Source organism: Oryza glaberrima, chromosome 3 (assembly GCF_000147395.1).
Source record: "Oryza glaberrima chromosome 3, OglaRS2, whole genome shotgun sequence".
Classification (NCBI taxonomy): Eukaryota; Viridiplantae; Streptophyta; class Magnoliopsida; order Poales; family Poaceae; genus Oryza; species Oryza glaberrima.
In genome coordinates, this window is record NC_068328.1 from 22,836,720 (window position 1) to 22,855,354 (window position 18,635).

The 18,635-nt window shown below is 40.2% G+C and overlaps 1 protein-coding gene across 1 annotated transcript; it reads right to left on the reverse strand.

Annotated features, from left to right (window-relative positions):
- Positions 1–8,596: 8,596 nt before the first annotated feature.
- LOC127767553 (BTB/POZ domain-containing protein NPY3-like) lies at positions 8,597–14,894 on the reverse strand. Its single transcript, XM_052292927.1, has 5 exons — positions 14,784–14,894; positions 13,472–13,962; positions 11,389–11,458; positions 9,566–10,750; positions 8,597–9,479 (listed from the first exon to the last, which is right to left on the reverse strand). The coding sequence occupies exons 2-5, from the start codon at positions 13,531–13,533 to the stop codon at positions 8,883–8,885; spliced, it is 1,914 nt and encodes a 637-aa protein (XP_052148887.1). The 5' UTR covers positions 13,534–13,962; positions 14,784–14,894; the 3' UTR covers positions 8,597–8,882.
- Between the last annotated feature and the right edge of the window lie 3,741 nt (positions 14,895–18,635).

Sequence of the window (18,635 nt, forward strand, 5' to 3'; positions counted from 1 at the left end):
TAGATAGTAGATTTTGCTATCACTATTAACAAAATTATCCTTCCTTTCCTCAATGACTTCATGCCCTACTTACTATTTGTGCTTTTTTAAATCTATAAAATGAGCTACATAAATATTAACCATAAAGAATAAGTTTTTTCTAAGAGTAATGAAAAGGAGGCAATATGGATTATGGAAATGGAGAGTTAAGTCAGTTATGGAGTTAATTTTTATCGCAGCAGCAACTTTTAGATTAGGAAATATGATTCACATATATATCTTCTCGCAATTTAATTTTGTATGTCGATCAATATATAGCTTATAAAGAAAACATGATGTGTGGCATTTCTAGTGAGAATTGTTCTAGCTATTTCATGATGGATAGGATCGAGATATTTCAATTAGCTTCCTTTAAACCACATAACTATGTCATCTAATATATCACAATTAAACGTTTTTAATTAATGCATAGAACCGTTCCATAATTCCAAAAAGAACACTAACCATGTATTGTATTTTTTTTTCAGTTTTCTTGTACAATACCACACAGGAGCACTACCTAAGTAGTTTTTCAATGTGGGTTTCTTTTGCTTAAACTATGGGTTTTAGACAGTATATGTATCACACAAAAACCGTAACAAACACAAGGTAGTGTGGTGTGGGAGCAGAGGATCCGGGAAGCAAGCAGCGGCCCCCCCCAATTCGGATGTTGGCATTAATTAAAGCCATGGAAGCAGGGTTGTGGATAGGAAGGAGGCAAAGCAAGCAGAAAGAAGCAGAGAGAGAGAGAGGGGGAAGGAGGGCAGGAAAGAAAGCAGCTTCCCCGGGTCGGGGGCCACCACCAGTACCTTGACTCCGCCCTTTCGCTCCCGCCAAGAGCTGAGGCCGCTTCGCTTCTTGTTGTACCCCCACCTCTAGCTAGTCGTTGTTAGCTTCTCCAACGTCTCAGGCAGAGGCAGCCAAAGCCAAGCCAAACCCAACCCCAAAAGCTCCTCCTCACGAACCTGGCCCTTCGGCTTACCTCTGATGCATCACCCAATTAAGTGAGTCATATACATTCTCTGCTGCTGTAGCTAGTATACGTGGCTGGCTCATGGCTCTCCCGTCCCTTTCGCTCTCTCCTCTCTCCCGTGTTTCTGGCGCAGGTGCCTGCTGCAACTTGAGCGTTCTCATATATTTAAGGCGTAGGAGGAGTACGTATATACTCGCGTGCTGATCGCTCGCTTTCGGCTGCCTGCCTGTTTCGGTATACTACATGTTTATTGTTATGGCCAAGTGGGAGCGGCAATTGTTTGTTTTAATTTGTTTTCAAGTACTAGCTACGTGCTGATTCAGATCATGGCTTTTTTTAGTTGGTTCCTTTTTTGGTGAGGGGGAGAGGCCGGGCGAGGCGAGGGTGCGTTGGATGGTGTGGCTGCGGTTGCTCGTGGTGGACGGCCGGAGTGCGGCGTGACGTACGTACGCCGCCGGGCACCGGAATATATATCGATTGCTACTAGTAGCTAGCTAGCTTCTCCCACTTTCGACCGAGATCGTGCCGCCGCAAGCAATATCTGATTCTCGTGAGAATTTTCAGAATATGCCACACAATTTGCACCACCTTCAGGATTAACCACTCAATTCGTAACACTTTTAGAGCATGACACCAAGCACACGAATTGTTTTACTCCGTGACACTTCCGTCCTTCCGAAGCAGAGCCCGATCGGCCGTCCGTATTGCACCGTCCGTTGCATCATCTTGCCACCACCGGCGTGGGGAAGGAGGAGCTTGGCCGGCGTTGGGGAGCTCGCTAGCATGTGCGGAAGAGAACATTGCCGACGGGGAGGAGGAGCTCCGCCGACGCGGGAGGAAGAGCTCACCCACATGTGCGGGGAAGAAGTTTGCCGGCCTGGGGAGGAGGGGAGGAAGAGCTCCGCCGGGGAGGAGTAGCCGCCGGCATGGGGAGGAAGAAGAACTCGCCGGCGTGGGAGGAGTAGCCGCCGGCGTGGGGAGGAAGAAGAGCTCCCCAGGCGTGGGGAGGAAGAGCTCCTCGGCGTTGGGGAGGAGGAGCCGCGGCCGTTGGGGAGGAGGAGCGGCCGCCGGAGGAAGAAGAACTCGCTGGCGTGGGGGAGGAACTCGTCGGCGGCGCCCAGATGACTCGGACAGAAGTCTTGACGCGGGCGGGCGACGGTGCTCTGCTTCGGAAGGACGGAGTGTCACGGAATGAAACAATTCACGTGTTTGGTGGCAAATTCTGAAAGGGTTACGAATTGAGTGGTCTATTCTAAAAATTCTCGATTCTCGTTCTCCGGTCCACGCTCTATGTACAGGAGAAATTAACCTTCAGCCATACAATCATGCATCGTCCCCCTTCTCCAGGTCGCGCGTCTCTCTCTCTCTCTTATATATACGCGCGCGCACGCGGCCCATCATAATTTCTTGCCAACAATTACACAATATATACACTACTAATTGCCAACCGGGGATGAAATTAGGATTTCAAACCAGACGATGCCGATCGAGATTCCTTTTAGGGATTCATCGAGCGACATGGTTGAGTCTTGGGGATTCGGTGAGACGGCAACACCGCGACGAAGACGCGATCGGCTTTCACCGCATTGCCTGTTGGCGGGGCGTGTTTCCCACCCATTTGCTAAGCGATGAAGCGAGGCATCTCATATATGCCACAAAGAAATCAATGAGGCGATCAATCAAACTTGAAACATATACTCCCCCTGTCATTAAATATAAGAAATTTTGGTTAGATGTATAAGTTTTATTGACTTGTGAGTTATACAACTATCTCATTTTGGACTACTAGCAGAGTAATATTGGCTCTGTTCGGCAGCCATACTAGCTGCATCAGCTGCGGCGCTGCATCACAAATTCGCTGCAAGCTGCAGCGATTCTTAACTACTCTAGTTGCAGCTACAAAAATACTAGCCGAACACACCCACAAGTATTAGGCTCCTACAAGAATAAGAGTCTCTTAGCCGACTTTGATAGGTGCCAGGCCCACTCTACACCCTATCTTCGCTCTTCTTTTTTTTTGTTGGCAAATTTTACTACAAGACACTACGATTTCATGGTTTTAGTCATGAGACACCGTCCAAACTCACTTTAGAGAAAAACACTATATTAATATGGTAATTTACCAATGGACATCGCGCCGATTAAAATAATGATTTCCGATTGAGGAGGAGAGAGAAATCGCTAAAATGTCAAAAATACCCTTGGGCCACATGTCAGCTCTCCATCTCTCTTTCTCTCTTTCTCCCTCCTCTCTCTTCTCCCGGTCACGGCTTGCTCAGGCGGCGGCGGCGACGCCCAGAGCGCGCGGCCTACTCGGTGGCCGAGGCACTGCTTCTCGCGGAGGTGCTTTGGAGTTGCGGCGGTGATCCACTCCAAGATCCGTCGCCGCGCCGTGTGGTGGCCAGGAGGCAGGGTGGGCGCCGGCGCCACGAGGCCGCCACGGTGTCGACGCGGGAGCGGGAGGGGTGGTGCCATCACCGGAGCTTCGCGCCGGGCGGTGCGGCTAGTGCGGCGGAGCGAGGCCGGGTCCGGGTCGACCTCGAGGCCGACGAGGAAGAGGAAGAACGCCGGCGTCGTCGAGGACTCCGGCAGCGGCGTCGGCGAAGTATGGCTGGAGGATGGCGCAGCGGTGGAGGAGGCAGCGTGGTGGACGGCGACAGCGTCGGGCGACGCCGACGACGAACGAGCCGCCGAGCAAGGCCATGGACGGCGCCGAGAAGAACCACCCGGGAATCGCGCGCGCCGAGCTGGAGTCCTGCGCCACCATGGACATGAGCACGACGTCGAGGGCGGTGTGCCTGGTGATGAAGTAGCCTTGTGATGTCCATGGCAACGTTGCAGAGGCGTTTGACAGGGCCGTTGCGCGCGGCGAGCAGCTCCGGCAGGCCGTGTAGCCACCACCCTGTCGTACCTGACCGTGCAGTCGTCTGCGTCGTCGTACGGCGTGCCGTCCGGGTGCAGCAGCTGGGACAGGTACGCCGCCGTCGTTGTCGCGTTCTGCACTTCTGCTTCGCGAGCAGCACCGCCGCGCGCGCCAGCACGCGCGTGTCCGCCGCCACCCTCTCCGTCAGCGACAGCAATGACAGCGACTCCACGCACAGCTTGTGGTCCTCGATGAAGCTGCAAGTCTCCGCGATGCTGGCGTGCGGCAGGGCGGTGGTGGCGCGCGTGCACGACACCGGAAGACGACGACGCGCCTCTCTTTGGGTTTGGGTGTCGATGAGCTGCTCGGTTCTTGCGAGGAGGTGGCCATGGCGTCCTCGGCCGCCGAGTAGGCCGCGCGCTCCGGGCGTCGCCGCCGCCGCCGCAGCCGAGCAAGCTGTGACCGGGAGAAGAGAGAAAGGAGGGAGAAAGAGAGAAAGAGAGATGGAGAGCTGACATGTGGGCTGAAGGATATTTTTGACATTTCACGTGATTTCTATCTCATCCTCAACCGGAAATCATTATTTTAATCGGCGCGGTGTCCATTGGCAAATTACCACGTTTATGGAGTGTTTTTCCTCAAAAGTGAGTTTGGGCAGTGTCTCACGGCTAAAACCACGAAATCGTAGTGTCCTGTAGCAAAATTTGCCTTTTATTTTTTCAACCCCTATATTATTTTATCAGTTATTTTAATTGCTCTTATGAGTATTAAAAATTTCAATCATAATATACTGGATATTTTTGGAACTGCATAGTATCTTATATTAAAAGGAGTAAAGTATAGTTATAATTGCTAAATCTTTATTTTTAATTTTGGAATTAAATTAATAAAACACTAAATTAAGAGTTCAAAATGGGTACTTTATATCCATCTTATTTTCAAATTCCATAGTTGTTAGATTTTGAAAAAATAAACCCGAAGGGTTCGTCAAATCTTATATGTACACATGGTTGGGTTCGTTGTTTTTATATCTTAACATGTTGATTGGTTTTGAATATACAGGCCAATATATATTGTCTTATAGTTACAGTTACAGGAGGTGAGGGGGGGGGGGGGGGGGGGGGCTAGAAAAAGTTTGAATAACAATATTGTCCTTTGGAACATATGAGATTGTACAGGAATTTCACATGTATACGTTAGATTTATATGAAAATCCTTTAAAATACATTCAAACATAAGAAGGCTAAATGTGTGCCAGTGTGCACTTGATCCAATTGGTTAAAAAGAAGTAAAATACATTGCCGGCCCTTAAACTTATTTGCGGGTGTCCTCCAAATTCATAAAATTGAAAAATGCATCTTTTATATCCCTAAAGTTGGTAATAAACCAACTTCGGACAAATATCAACTTGTCACGGGAATACTGATAGATCCAGTCGCCTAGAGTTGGTGTGGCTCTAGATCTAGACGCTCTTAGCATGGAGACGTCGGATCTGACTCCATAGGAAGGACACACTTCCTCTCTCGAAAATGGTGGGCATCCTAGAGTAGATCGAGAGGAGGATGGCGATGGGGCTGGAAGGATGACGTTGGCAGCACCGAGCATAGATGATGGGTTGACGCCAACACCGGATCCCCTCTCCCCACCATCGTTGGTGTCATCCATCCGATATGCTCACTTGCCGTGCTGATCTCTCTATGAGCTCCACAGTAGCAGCAGGGCGTCAGGACGAGAGTTCGAGCGCCGAGGCTATAAAGGGAGCTCGACGACAATTTTTTTTTGAAATTACGATTTTAATGAAAAATCGTAAAAATATAAGTTGGTTAGACGAAATCGCAAGTTTAACACCCTATCGAACAACCGTGGTTCGATAGGTACCTATCGAACTTCAGCAGTTCGACAGGTGATAAAAAAAATTAAAAGCGAAAAAACATTGTGCACTACTCTATCGAACTTAGTCTGTTCGATATGTGCCTGCTGAGCACTGTAGCACACTGTAGCATGCTGTCCACGCAACCCCTGTCGTACTTTGGCAGATCAATGTCCTGTAAGCGGTACTGTTCATGTACTTTTTTATTTGTTTTTGAACCACCTACCCTGTCGAACTGTCGAACTGCGGTTGTTCAATAGGTACAGTGCTAAACTTGCGATTTCGTCTGACTGACCTATATTTTTGCGATTTTTCATTAAAATTGTATTATTTTTAAAAAAATCGCTCGACGACAACTTCTTGGTCCAAAAACATGGTATAAATATTGTGGGTGGGCTCCACTTGTTAATAAGTATGGAATTGGTAAAAATGTTATGTCAACACATCCTAATGACACTTCATGTCAAATTTTAGACCGATATTAGTACATTTGGCAAGTTTAGTGATCTGAAAGTGCATTTTTCAAGTTTGAAGTGCATCAATTGTATTATACTCTTTTAAAAGTGAAGCCTTGATGATTCTTGATTTTAACTAATCTTCTATGAATCATGGAGCTTAATACAATGTAGTCAAATCATATTGTACCTGGGAAAAAAATTAAAAAGCTGGGATAATTCAACAAAGTCAACGGGCCAACTCCCATGAAAAAAATATATTACCCACAGTTCCAGAATCCTAAAGGCCTTTCTTAATTACAAGGCATGGGTTACTTGTATAGTAATGTTACCATACCAACCCCAGTAGAGAAAATAGATATTGACATTGTTCTCAAAATACAATTTAACAACTAATTTACATGGTAATATATTTGGAAACACAAAAACTTGTAATATCATGGAAATACTTTCAGAGACGATCGAATCTATATGTATGGTTTTCATGCAAACAATCTGAATATTTAAAAATGCATGTTCGACATTTTGGAAGTTTTACTCGAAGCATGTCCAAATGGCATTTATTGACCTACACCATAGGCACAGATGACATTGACTGCTTGCAAAATGAGAGCCTTGTCGGTTGCCCATATCCCTAAAAAATAATTTATAGGTAAAAAAAATACATATTTGTTCATAGTAATTGAAAAGCTATGCTAAAAAGAAATTACGTTGAAAATATCTTAATATCAACTTCAAAATCAAATTTAAAAATTCAAATTTTAACTTTCACTTTAGCTTATTAGACCAACCAATGCGGCTAATTATACTCTGCAGTACATGTACATGGTTGTCTTCAGAATCTGTAGGGTTTACAGCTGGACAATTCCGTTACCTAGGATCAATTAAAGAAGTGGTAGTAAGAGCAAGTTTAATAGTATAGCTCACTACTAGCTCCAATTCATCTATAGCCAATCTAATAGCTAATTTATACAATAGTTGCTTACTATACTATTAATATATGGTCCTACCTATCATACACACACTGCGTCTTGGAGTTCGTGCTGCAGCTGGCTACAGATCTGTAGCCCGCTCTTCTTCTCTCTCATCTTTTATCTCATTAAAATATGTTTATAGCTGGCTAATAGCCTGCTATTGTACCTACTCTAAGGTGTTGTTTGGATGGGGCTAAAAATTTTTTAAGTCCCTATCACATCGGATGTTTGGACACTAATTAGAAGTATTAAACGTAGACTAATGACAAAACCCATTTTATAATCTTGGACTAATTCATGAGATGAATCTATTGAGCCTAATTAATCCATTATTAGCCTATGTGATGCTACAATAAATGTGTGCTAATTATGGATTAATTAGGCTTAAAAAATTGTCTCGTGAATCAGCTCTCATTTATGTAATTAGTTTTGTAAGTAGTCTATGTTTAATACCCTAATTAGTGTCCAAATATCCGATATGACGGGACTAAGTTTAGTCCCTGAATCCAAATACCCCCTAAAACCCGAGATTGCTAAGGGGCGATCAATCGCCCCTAGCGATCAGGTAATAGTTCCCCCTTCCTTCTACCTGATTTCCTTTTTTGGCACCGCATTACTTTCCTATTTTAGTAAATTTATACACCTAAAGTTTTACACCTCAAGTTTACACATCTAAAGTTTATACACCTAAAGTTTAGAGATCCAAAGTTTACAAGTCAAAAGTTTATATATCCGATTCAAATTAAAATTTGAATTAAAATATTTTTATATATAGTATTTCTATACATCTAAAGCTTATAGACTCAAAGTTTATAAGTCAAAAGTTTGCATACCTGATTCAAATTTGAATTTGAATTACATCCGATTTAAATTTAAATTTGAATTCAAATATTTTATATATATAGTATTTCTATACATCTAAAGTTTATAGACCCAAAGTTTATAAGTCAAAAGTTTACATACCCGTTTCAAAGTTGAATTTAAATTCAATTTTTTTATATATAGTATTTCTATACATAATTTTTTTTCTAACTTTGTTTATTTATTTATTTTAAATTTATGGTGTAGTAGGAAGAGAAGAAGGGGAGGAGGAAGAGGGGGGGGGGGGGGGGGGGGGGGGAGTATCGGGGGGATGGGGATAGCCACACCCCCTAAAACGTCCACTTCGATTGTGTTGTGGGCCGTAAATCAATCTTTCCAGAGAGAGGCGCAATAGACATGGTATAAAAAAGCCCATCAAAAGGAGAACCTTTTTACTAACACATTTTGAAGTGCTAAATTTTGTTGAATAAGTACCAGTACTCCATTGACGTAAACAAAAAAACATATCTCCAGGCACCTCCCCATGGATTCGGGTTTAAATTCAATCCTCAGAAGTATTCAACTGTGAATGATACGCCATTAATTCAAGATGAATGACAGCAAACAGAACAACATGAAAACTGGTCAATAAAAGATCTTTCCTTCCTTTATCTTTATATTTCCACCAAAAAAATTACAAGACTATATCATGAAACGTTCCTGAACAAATTTACCGATGACCAAACCTATAGCAAATGCCAGCATAATAACAATGCTATAAAAAACACTATCTACCATCGGAGGGACTGCCAGTCAGTAGTATTCCACATTCTAAAGATTGCTAGTACTACTTTTTTTTATCTCATCTGAAGGCAAATCAAAGCCAAAAAAGAAACAAAAACAAAAACCATGGCTGGCTCTGTTGACACTAGGTTACCAAACGCCTTGTATTCCTGGACGTTGTGGACTTCACCTCCTCCGGGTTGAGTGACCCAGGGCTCTCCGACGTGTCCGAGCTACTGTTCTCGCTGGCGTTTGTTTTCCCGGACCAGAGCTTGCTCAGGATCTTCTTGGGCATGAGCGATCCCTTGGACTTGCTGGAGCTCTTGTCGTCACAGCTCTTGTTGTTGCTGTTGTTGATGTCGCTGCTGCCACTGCTCCTCTCGCTGCCCCCGCTGTTGTTGGCCAGCCTCAGTGACCTAAACGAGTTGATGTCGCTGGAGGTCGGGACCCCGGTCCCGTCCTCCTCGGTTGTCGTGGTGGCCGCTGACCTGGAGCTGCCATAGGAGTTTCCATTCTCTCTGGGGAGTAGTGAGTGTACAGCTGAGGTGAGCTCTGCTGCGGCATCGGTCCGCCCCGAAGCGGCTGATGCCCGAATTTGCTCAAAGAAGAGAACCTGCACAACCACACGCAGAGGAAGGCGCTCGTTCTGCACGGCGTGCAGGCACGCATCCTGGGACAGTTTCTTGCAATCCATCAATCTGCATAATGCTTTCTTTTCGCTCTTTGATAGGCTGGGGTGCTCCTGTAAGCATAGTAAAGATGTCTAAGTTTATACGTCCAACAAAAAAAATGAGTACTAAGCGTAGAGATTTCGTAAATGTATATTACCTTGAGATACATGTCAATGGCACGATATAGACCATCGTGATTTTTGCGGGATGCAGGGGGCACCATTTCAGCAATTGCGATGAACTTTGAAAGGGGAAGATTGGTGTCTTTAGCAATCTCAGCAAGATACCCATCAATAAGATTTGCAACAGCCAGATTTGAGGTGCTGGAAACAGGAGTAAGGTTCTCAACCTCCACAATCTCATCATCATCTTGAAATTTCATCTTGCCAGTATCACTTTGTCGCGAAACAAACTCCTCCACTATTGCAATGATCAGGTTTACATTATATAACGTGTTTTCGCTAGTGTTTGCCGGTATAAGGAGGTCCGAAACAGAAGCACCATCCAATTGTGTGCCTATTCTCTTGATCAAGATATCATGACAAGACTCCCCAGCCTCCAGCAAGCATGCAGCTTTGAGAAGCTTAAGAAGAAAACCACATGACACGGAGCCTTTCTCAGTGGGAAGCAGAAATATGATGGTTTCAAGCACGGCACGGCGTTTAGTGCAATCAACTCCATTGCTCACAGCGTCTTCTAGGGAACCCAGCAGCCTGCGGTATGCATAGGCTCTCAGCGCCTCACCAATCACTATAGGCGATGTTCTTCCCTTTGCTTTTATCATCATGATCACCCGCTTGTACAAATCCATCTCGAGATCACAAAGGTCCTCAACCCACCAGTCCTTAGGGACTATCAATTGCTTCCTGACACCATTCCAATGAGAATCATGGCCATTCTCTGATGGCAGTTTCTTTCTGTTGTATGTGTATGACCACTCGACCTCTGATGGATCAATTAATGCCTTCGATGCAATTGAGTCAATGCAATGGTTGATTACTTTCAAATTTTCAGACCAAGGTAGCAATGACTTTGTGCTCTGCAGTACTATGATTGAATCCTTCCAGGCACGAAATATGCTTGATGTCAAGAAGACATCAATTTTGTAAATGAGGTTTCCTTTGTCAATGGTTTCAAACATTTCTAGATACTCAGCTGCACAGCGAGCAGCAAGGACGTTATACGCATTGAGTGTTACAATCATTCCATAGCAGAACTTAGCACAGATTTCAAATGCTGAAGGTCCACCAGGGATGTCAGAAATATCCAACTCTTCATTGCCTTCCACATTGCTTGAAGCGACTAATCTTTGCAGGCAGGAACTCTTTGACAAAAGAGGAAACTGCAAAATAATAAGCCAACTATGTAAATATCTTTCTACTCTTCAACATAAAGTATCTTACTTAGTAGTTTAACATAAAACGTCGTGCAATAGATGAGAATAGTTGCCAGGCTAACTCTATTCAATTATATTGGATACAAGACATGTAAACAGTTTCTTCAAACTGGCTAAAAGATACCAAATAAGAGTAATGGATACTTTAAACTTCAAGCATATCCAGGGGTCAATACATGCATTATACATGAAAGTTTTTTATTCAAGAGGACTCAGGAAATAATAACCATTATGCTTAAAGAAGGATATCCTGAAAATTGCGCTATTCAAAATGAAAAGAATATCATGCCCATTTGATTAATAGAAAAAATAATAAAGGATTACAGTCATAAATATAGCATATACCTTCCAGATTAGCAGTGCTGAAGAGTCTAGTTATTCATATATAAAAATTATACTATTTCAAGTACTAACTTCTGTTACAGCCTTAGAAAGATTTTAGCAGTCAGTTAACAATTCTATCAAAAATTAGTACAACATAGGAAGATTTTAGCAGTCAGTTAACAATTCTATAAAAAATTAGTACAACATAGGAACTGTTTAGTCACTATGGTTCAAACAATCTTTGAATACTAATGTGATACCTTGTGAAGACAAAACTTGACATCTCCTATGGAAATAACAATGTCTGTTGCCAGTTCCGTTGCAACAAACCTGAAAAAAATGTTACCGCTTCACAAATTAGCATTAAAGCTGCGCAGAAGAAATTGAGGAGAAGAACAATACACATGAGAATGAGACAAAGAAAACGCACACATTGATTCACTAAATAAAACGAATACTATACAATAATGCTCATTAGCAATCATCATTAATAGTTTACTTGATCTGAATGTATCTTGACAAAAATAACAAACCAAATTTTGAACAGCCAAACAGCCCCATATATTACCCTTCCCTCCTAGCAGTGCGTGCTATTATTTGATCAACAATACATATCATGGTATGAAAGCTCCTGTGCATGTGCATCCTAAAAGGAGGACTGTTAAAGGTGACAGACAGTACACGGAGATTTCGGAAGGTTCAACAAAATCACACAATGTCTGAAAGTGGCATTGTTCATAAAGTAGATCCAGAATAATTGTAGACAAAGATGGTCACAAATATGGGAAGATAAAAGTCTAGTCTTGTCTTATAGACAACAAAGATATTATGATTTTAAGATAATTTCACACAATCCAAAATACAAGTAATGCAGAGCAGAAATGACATGACAAAACCAAATCCCCACCCACCGAATCAGCTAAAAGTGAGATGACAGATCATTGGCCTAAGTAAAGTGCTACAATCAAAGTTAGGAAAAGGTGAGAGAAAAGCAACTTCACAACTAGTAGCAGTGTGTATGACAGGCAATCAGGGCATAACTAACTGAACTAATAAGTGGTCCTAGAACAAATATGTAAACAACAGTTTTGACACATCAAAGCAAGAAATAAAATTGAGCTCCAAGAATTTAATTAACATGATGGACCACAATGTCACAAACCAATCCATTCATCTAAAAAGTGAATACTAAACAAATTAAGGAAGCCAACTCCTATCAGCAAATGCACACATGCACTCAAAGTACAGAGGAACCGAAAGAACATATGCTGCTATCAATAGGAAAGGATGAATTGACATACGATACAAATATGATTAATTAGATGGATAACTATCTGTAAGCCATCATAAGATGCACTACGTAGTAGGCTAGAAAGCCAGCATTGTGGAGAATGTTATCTGAGAACCAAACCCAAAACATAGTGTAAATGTATTACAATTGATTGGCACTGTTACATATAAAATTGTGAAAGCTATGAAACTTGGATTAATAATATAACTTTAAAATGATGAAATAATAAAAAATATCACAGGGAATAAATTCAAAATCAAAATCAGCAGTTGTTGTTTGTCGATAATAAATGAAGCAAGTAGTTCTGAAAATTTGTAGCAGCAATTATTAATTGTTTATAATTATTGGAAGTTCATGCAAACTCCTAAACTTTGGGAACATTCTAGTCAAGAAATGGATCACAGAACTACAGAATTAAACCACCTTCCCCACACAATTTCCTGCCTTCCTGGTTTTATATGCCTAGTTACCAGTATGATTGACCCTATAAGCAACTTCTCATTGATGTGGATACTATTTCAAGAAAGAGTAGTGAGTGAATCTCCATAAACTTGACCAAATTCCATATTAATACACGTTTATACCAGAAAATGGGCACTTATGAAAGAATTATCATTGTGGAAGACCTATTTCTATCAAGTCAGATAGATATTCACAAACTCACTAGAACAATCGACAAACTAACATCCATGTGCCAGAAGAGGCAGTGAAGTCGAGAATAAGTTGATGGCCATAAGTTGCCACACTTTGCCATACTTGAGGTTAGGCAAGTTTGACCATGTTAGGTGAGTGTTTGGTTGGCTCCCACAAGTGTGGTAAGATTCCTCTTTTGTAATCTAGGTCCCACATGTAAGTGACTCTAAAAAGTGTGGCATGGTTTCATTTTGATGGCTAGAGTGTGGCTTGGATTTTGATGGCCTCACCTTTGGCAAGTTTAGCTAAGAAAGTATGGTAAGTCTAGGCAATGTTAGTATGTGAACCAAACAGCCCCTAAAAGCAGAGAGCAGAACAGTACAATTACAAAAAATTTCTGGTCCAGGAGAGGAAAATACCTGATATTGCCGCCTTCTGTCTGGAAGAGGTCTGGCTTTGATCCAAGTTTCATATGCTTCATTGCGCCGTACTGAAAAAAACAATTAACGAAGAACTCCTATCTTCTTTTTGCTCTTTCTATCTCTGCCCCTTTCCCTTCAACACATACCGTCCACCCCAAATGGGAACCAGGAAGAGAACTCCACAACAAACCCACAGCACTTAACCCATCAAGAATGTACCAAACCGGTGGCCACTGCCATGTGAATGCTTGCTAGCTCAAAGGACATGACCAACAGCTAGTGATAAAGATCCAGGCCAAACTGCCTCCCTTGCGTGGTGGCAAAGCCCCCACAAAATCAGGTCAAGAACCCAACCAGACCACCTCTATCAGTTAAAAAAAAAAAGTAGTCGGCAGTTGCATCAAGATCTGGGTCCAGGAGACCGCAATGCCAAGAGGCCAACAAGCTCTTCCTCCCCCAAGCTGGATCACATCACACACGCTGAGAACCTGCAGAACACAAGGTCAGCATCTTGAGGTGAGGGGACAGTGGGAATAATTGGTGAAGCAATGTTGGGAGACCATGGGAACAAGCAGCAGTGAGGGGAGGGAATCTTATCTTGGTTAAAATTGCAAGCAAGCAACATGAATAACAAGAGTGTAAACAGGATGATTTTTTTTAAGGGTGTAAGCACATGAAGGCAGTCAAACTGGGATTAAAGAATTGCCACCCATAGTCCACAGTTTATGTTTTTTTTTCTTCTCCCATCTTAGCTGGCAACAATATTGAATTGTGCATATGGAAGTTCGGATAAATTTCTGATAATTTTACCATAGGAGCAGAAAGACCAGTAAATGGCAACGGAAGATTGCAACATGAAACTAGCAGTACCATTCCCTCCAAAAAAAAAAAGACAACTAATTTATGAGGAAAAAAACTAACTTGATGATACCCATTATGCATTTGTGAGATCAAGCCTAAAGAATCGACATGTAAGGACACACATCTCAACAAAACACACTCAGTTATACTATTTTGCAACGAATGTGAATTAGAATCAGCTTCTGTAAGTTGTAACACGAGAAGGGATTGCCACAGCAGGAGCGGATCCAACTTGGGACATGGGGGGGTTCAGTTGAACCCCAAAAACTTTTGGGGGAACAAACAAAACTGTTACTTGTCTTAAGAATAAGGCTCTGGAATTAAGACAAGAGCTTCTTCCAGATCTAGAAGAGAAGCAAGGGTGGACGAACGGAAAGCAAATTCCAGACAAAAGGCACAGCCGGTGGGAGAGTGAGAGATGAATCAGAAAGAGGATGTGGATGCTCACCAGGATCCCCTTCCCCTGCCCTGCTCTGCTCGCCAGATGGAGATCGGCGCCCCTCCCCTGTCCAGCCGCGAGATGGCGCAAGAACGGAGGAGAACGACACGGGACATTTTCTTTTATACGCCAAGGGAAGGGGGCAGACACTCAAGTACACTGTCTTTATCTCGATTTTTTCTCTATTACACGCCTACTATTTTTTTTTCGCTATTACACGCTCGAGATAAAATGAACTCACTCCGTATCCCAAAATATAAGTATTTTTTTTTGACATAGTAACAAATCAACCATTTTTAAATTTGACTATTAATAGTAATAAAATAAAAAAGATCAATCATGTAAAATTGATCTTACTGGATTTATCATTAATCAAACTATTATAATATGCAACTCTTTTTATTTAAAACATTTTATTTTTATAGATGTTGTTGATCAAAGTAGCATCTCAAAAACTGTGACAATGTCAAAAATAGTTATATTTTGGGACGGAGGGAGTATGTATTTATCTTAGTTATTATTAAATTATAAGGCTTATATTTTATACGATCTCCAATAATATAATATATTTTAACCATTAATTTATTTCATGTTATATTTCCAATAAATATAAAATTAGCATAATATGAAAGTACTTTAAAATATAAAAATATAAACATAGTGATATAACTAGCATATATATGTGGTTAGTATGATTATTAGTTACAAATTACTAAGTTTAATTTTTCTTAAAAAAAAGAGCGCCCTGTAACTTGGGACGGAGCAAGTACTACTTTAAATAATGCCTTCAATGTTACAAGCTAATATATGGAGCCATGAGATCCTCACATGTAAATATTTTGGTTTTGTGTATGGTGTATGCCTAATCAATTAACTACTAGCATATTATGGGCCTATTTAAATTCCCTGGCAAAATTTTACATCCTATCATATCGTATATTTAGACACATGCATGAAATATTAAATATAAACGAAAAAATAACTAATTACATAGAATCGCGTGTAAATTGCGAGACGAATCTTTTAAGCCTAGTTGCATCATGATTTGACAATATGATGCTACAGTAAACATTTGCTAATGATGGATTAATTAGGCTTAATAAATTCGTCTCGCGGTTTACAGGCGGATTCTATAATTTATTTTGTTGTTAGACTAGGTTTAATACTTCAAATATGTGTCCGTATATTCGATGTGACATACCAAAACTTTACACCCCTGAATATAAATACAACCTATGTTTACGTGTTGTTGATAGTAATTAGCTGAAATTTATGATAACAAAGTAAATAATGAATTACAGTAAATGAAAGTCAAAAAGTTTAGTGAGAATACAAACATATTTTTGTTCCAAATACATGCATGAAAAATACGGACACACATATCACTATTTTTTTTTTCAAAACTCACACACACTATACTTGTATCCCTCCTGTGTCCTAACACACGCTCGTCGTTGTTGCTGCCTTCCCGTAGTACTCACCATGCATGGCCCTCTTATCGTCTCTTTATATTTCGTTGGTGCTCTAGCCATATAGCTCGTCCATATACATCTATATGTAAAATGTAAGCTAACAAGTTTATTTTCACTATCTAGTTAAAACGAAGAATTAATGTGTTGTATCATTTTGAAATTTAGTGTTACTAATTTTTTTCTGCGCCAAACCAAAATAGAGATTCATTGTACTTTTTTTAGGGGGAGATGCAATTTTTATAGAGGAAGATGATTTTTTTTCAAAAGGTTTAGAGATTGTGTTTTTAAAATAACTAAGATAAATACATATATTTTATCTTATCTTATAAAGCTTAAATTTAACGATAATAGTGTGGATAATGATATTTTCTTTAATTTATAAACAACAAATGAATAATTACATATAAAGTTTAATATATACATATATATAATATAGATAATAATAAGATATGTAGTTAATTTTTTTTACATATAAAAATAATAAAATAACTAGAAATGTTTGGCTATATCTCTAGTAGAGTAATTAACTCAGCCAATGCGCGAACGGTCGTTAACATTGCACGGCATGACATATTTTACAAACAAAGATAGGTTAGCTGGGATCTCTTGTCAACATGCTGTCGCGATTTCTTCAGCAATTTTCTCGATCCATAATCTTCTTCAGTGTAACGTACCACAAAAAGTAACTGTAGTTATCCTTGCATATGTTCTCAAAAAGAAAAGGTTATCCTTGTATATCCTTTAAAAAATCTCTAATTGTTTTCTCCATGAGGGACACGACATGAGTGTAGCAGTCAATAGACGGACAAAATGTTCCTGGCATTATCAGCGGGGGAGAGACAGGTTTTCTTGACATTTACTGGCGACCACACTTGATTTGACACCTGAAGTTTATCAGAAATGGTTCCATTTTTCCTGAAGAAAATTAGTACTAGTAGTATAGACGACACACCTTCTTAGATGTACTCCCTCGGTCCTATAATATAAACGATTTTAACATTTGATCACTCATTTTATTAAAAAAATTATGTAAATATAGAAAACAAAAAATTATGCTTAAAGTACTTTAGATAATAAAGTAAGTCACAAATAAAATAAATAATAATTCTATTTTTTTTAATAAGACGAATGGTTAAATAATAGAAGTAAAATGTCAAAATTCTTTATATTATGGGACGGAGGGAGGATTGTGGTGAAGAGCTTGGGATCACACATCAGTATTTGCAAACCAGACGAATTGAATATGTCAAAGAATTGAATTCTGTGCAAATAATACTACAAATCAACTCTTTTCAGTGGAAAACCTGGTCTCGTGCCTGCTGAATTTCTCTCGTCTGATGTGCTCTATGCACTGTATACCTCAGCCCCCTAGTGGCATGCAAGTGCGAGTTATCTGCACTGTTTGCCTTCTTTTGTTTCTCTCGTGATAGATCTTCATGTTGAATTATGCAATGCGTAATTAGAAGAGAAACAAGAATACGCTAGTTGGAGAATTATATAGCCCAGACCACACGTCCGGAGGGATATAATTTCTGCCAAATACTTTTATGCAGATTCTGATATTGTCTCTGAAACTTTGATCCTACCTATTTTTTGTGAGTTGACAGTTAACTTTGATCCTCGCTCAATCTCTTTAATATCTTTAAATCTCATCCTTTTTATATCTCTCAGTCTCTATTTTTATCTCGTTAATATTTGACTGTGAGTTGTCAGTTAACTTTTGCCTTCAAAATAACTATGTTGTCCTATCTTATATTCATGTGCTAGCTTATTGTAAAATACAGTTACAAATATGAAAAAGAATATTCATTTGTAAAATAATGAAGTTGATATAATTATTTGACCACAAATTTGAAAACTAAAACGTATTTTTTTTAAAATAGCTTAAAATCAAATTTGTTGAAACTCATACAACATTTTCACCAAAATTTAAACCCGCATAAAAAATAATTTTCATTTTAATTTTTTGTGAAACTCTTATATAAATTTAATGATACTAGCTTAATGCCCGTGCGTTGCAACGGGTTCTAAATAACATTTATTGACATAAAAAAAATCCTAAACAGTATATCACAATTAGATATAAATGATGAAGGAAATATAATCATAGAAATAACGACATGAAACTGCAAATAACTTTGGCCGGAACCATAATTCAGTATCATGAAAATTATATAACTAAATCCCCATTTTTTATTTATCTATAAATAATTCAATATAGAGAAAAATTATAAGTTTCAACATTTTTTAATATATCAAATAGTGCTAAAACTAACGGTGTAAATGGAAAAACACTGAAATTAGCCAGGAACTCAAAAAATATTTTAGCCCATAGATGAAAATTCGATCCACTAATTCTAAATAGTTACCCGTTTTATTGACATAAATT

What these genes read in the sequence shown, in the direction of transcription:
- LOC127767553 (XM_052292927.1), bottom strand. Translation starts at nt 13,533, where the DNA reads ATGAAGCATATGAAACTTGGATCAAAGCCAGACCTCTTCCAGACAGAA. An exon ending in TCAAGTTTTGTCTTCACAAG is followed by an intron (nt 10,751 to 11,388) that starts GTATCACATTAG and finishes ATTATTTTGCAG; the next exon opens with TTTCCTCTTTTGTCAAAGAG. An exon ending in CCATTGACATGTATCTCAAG is followed by an intron (nt 9,480 to 9,565) that starts GTAATATACATT and finishes CTATGCTTACAG; the next exon opens with GAGCACCCCAGCCTATCAAA.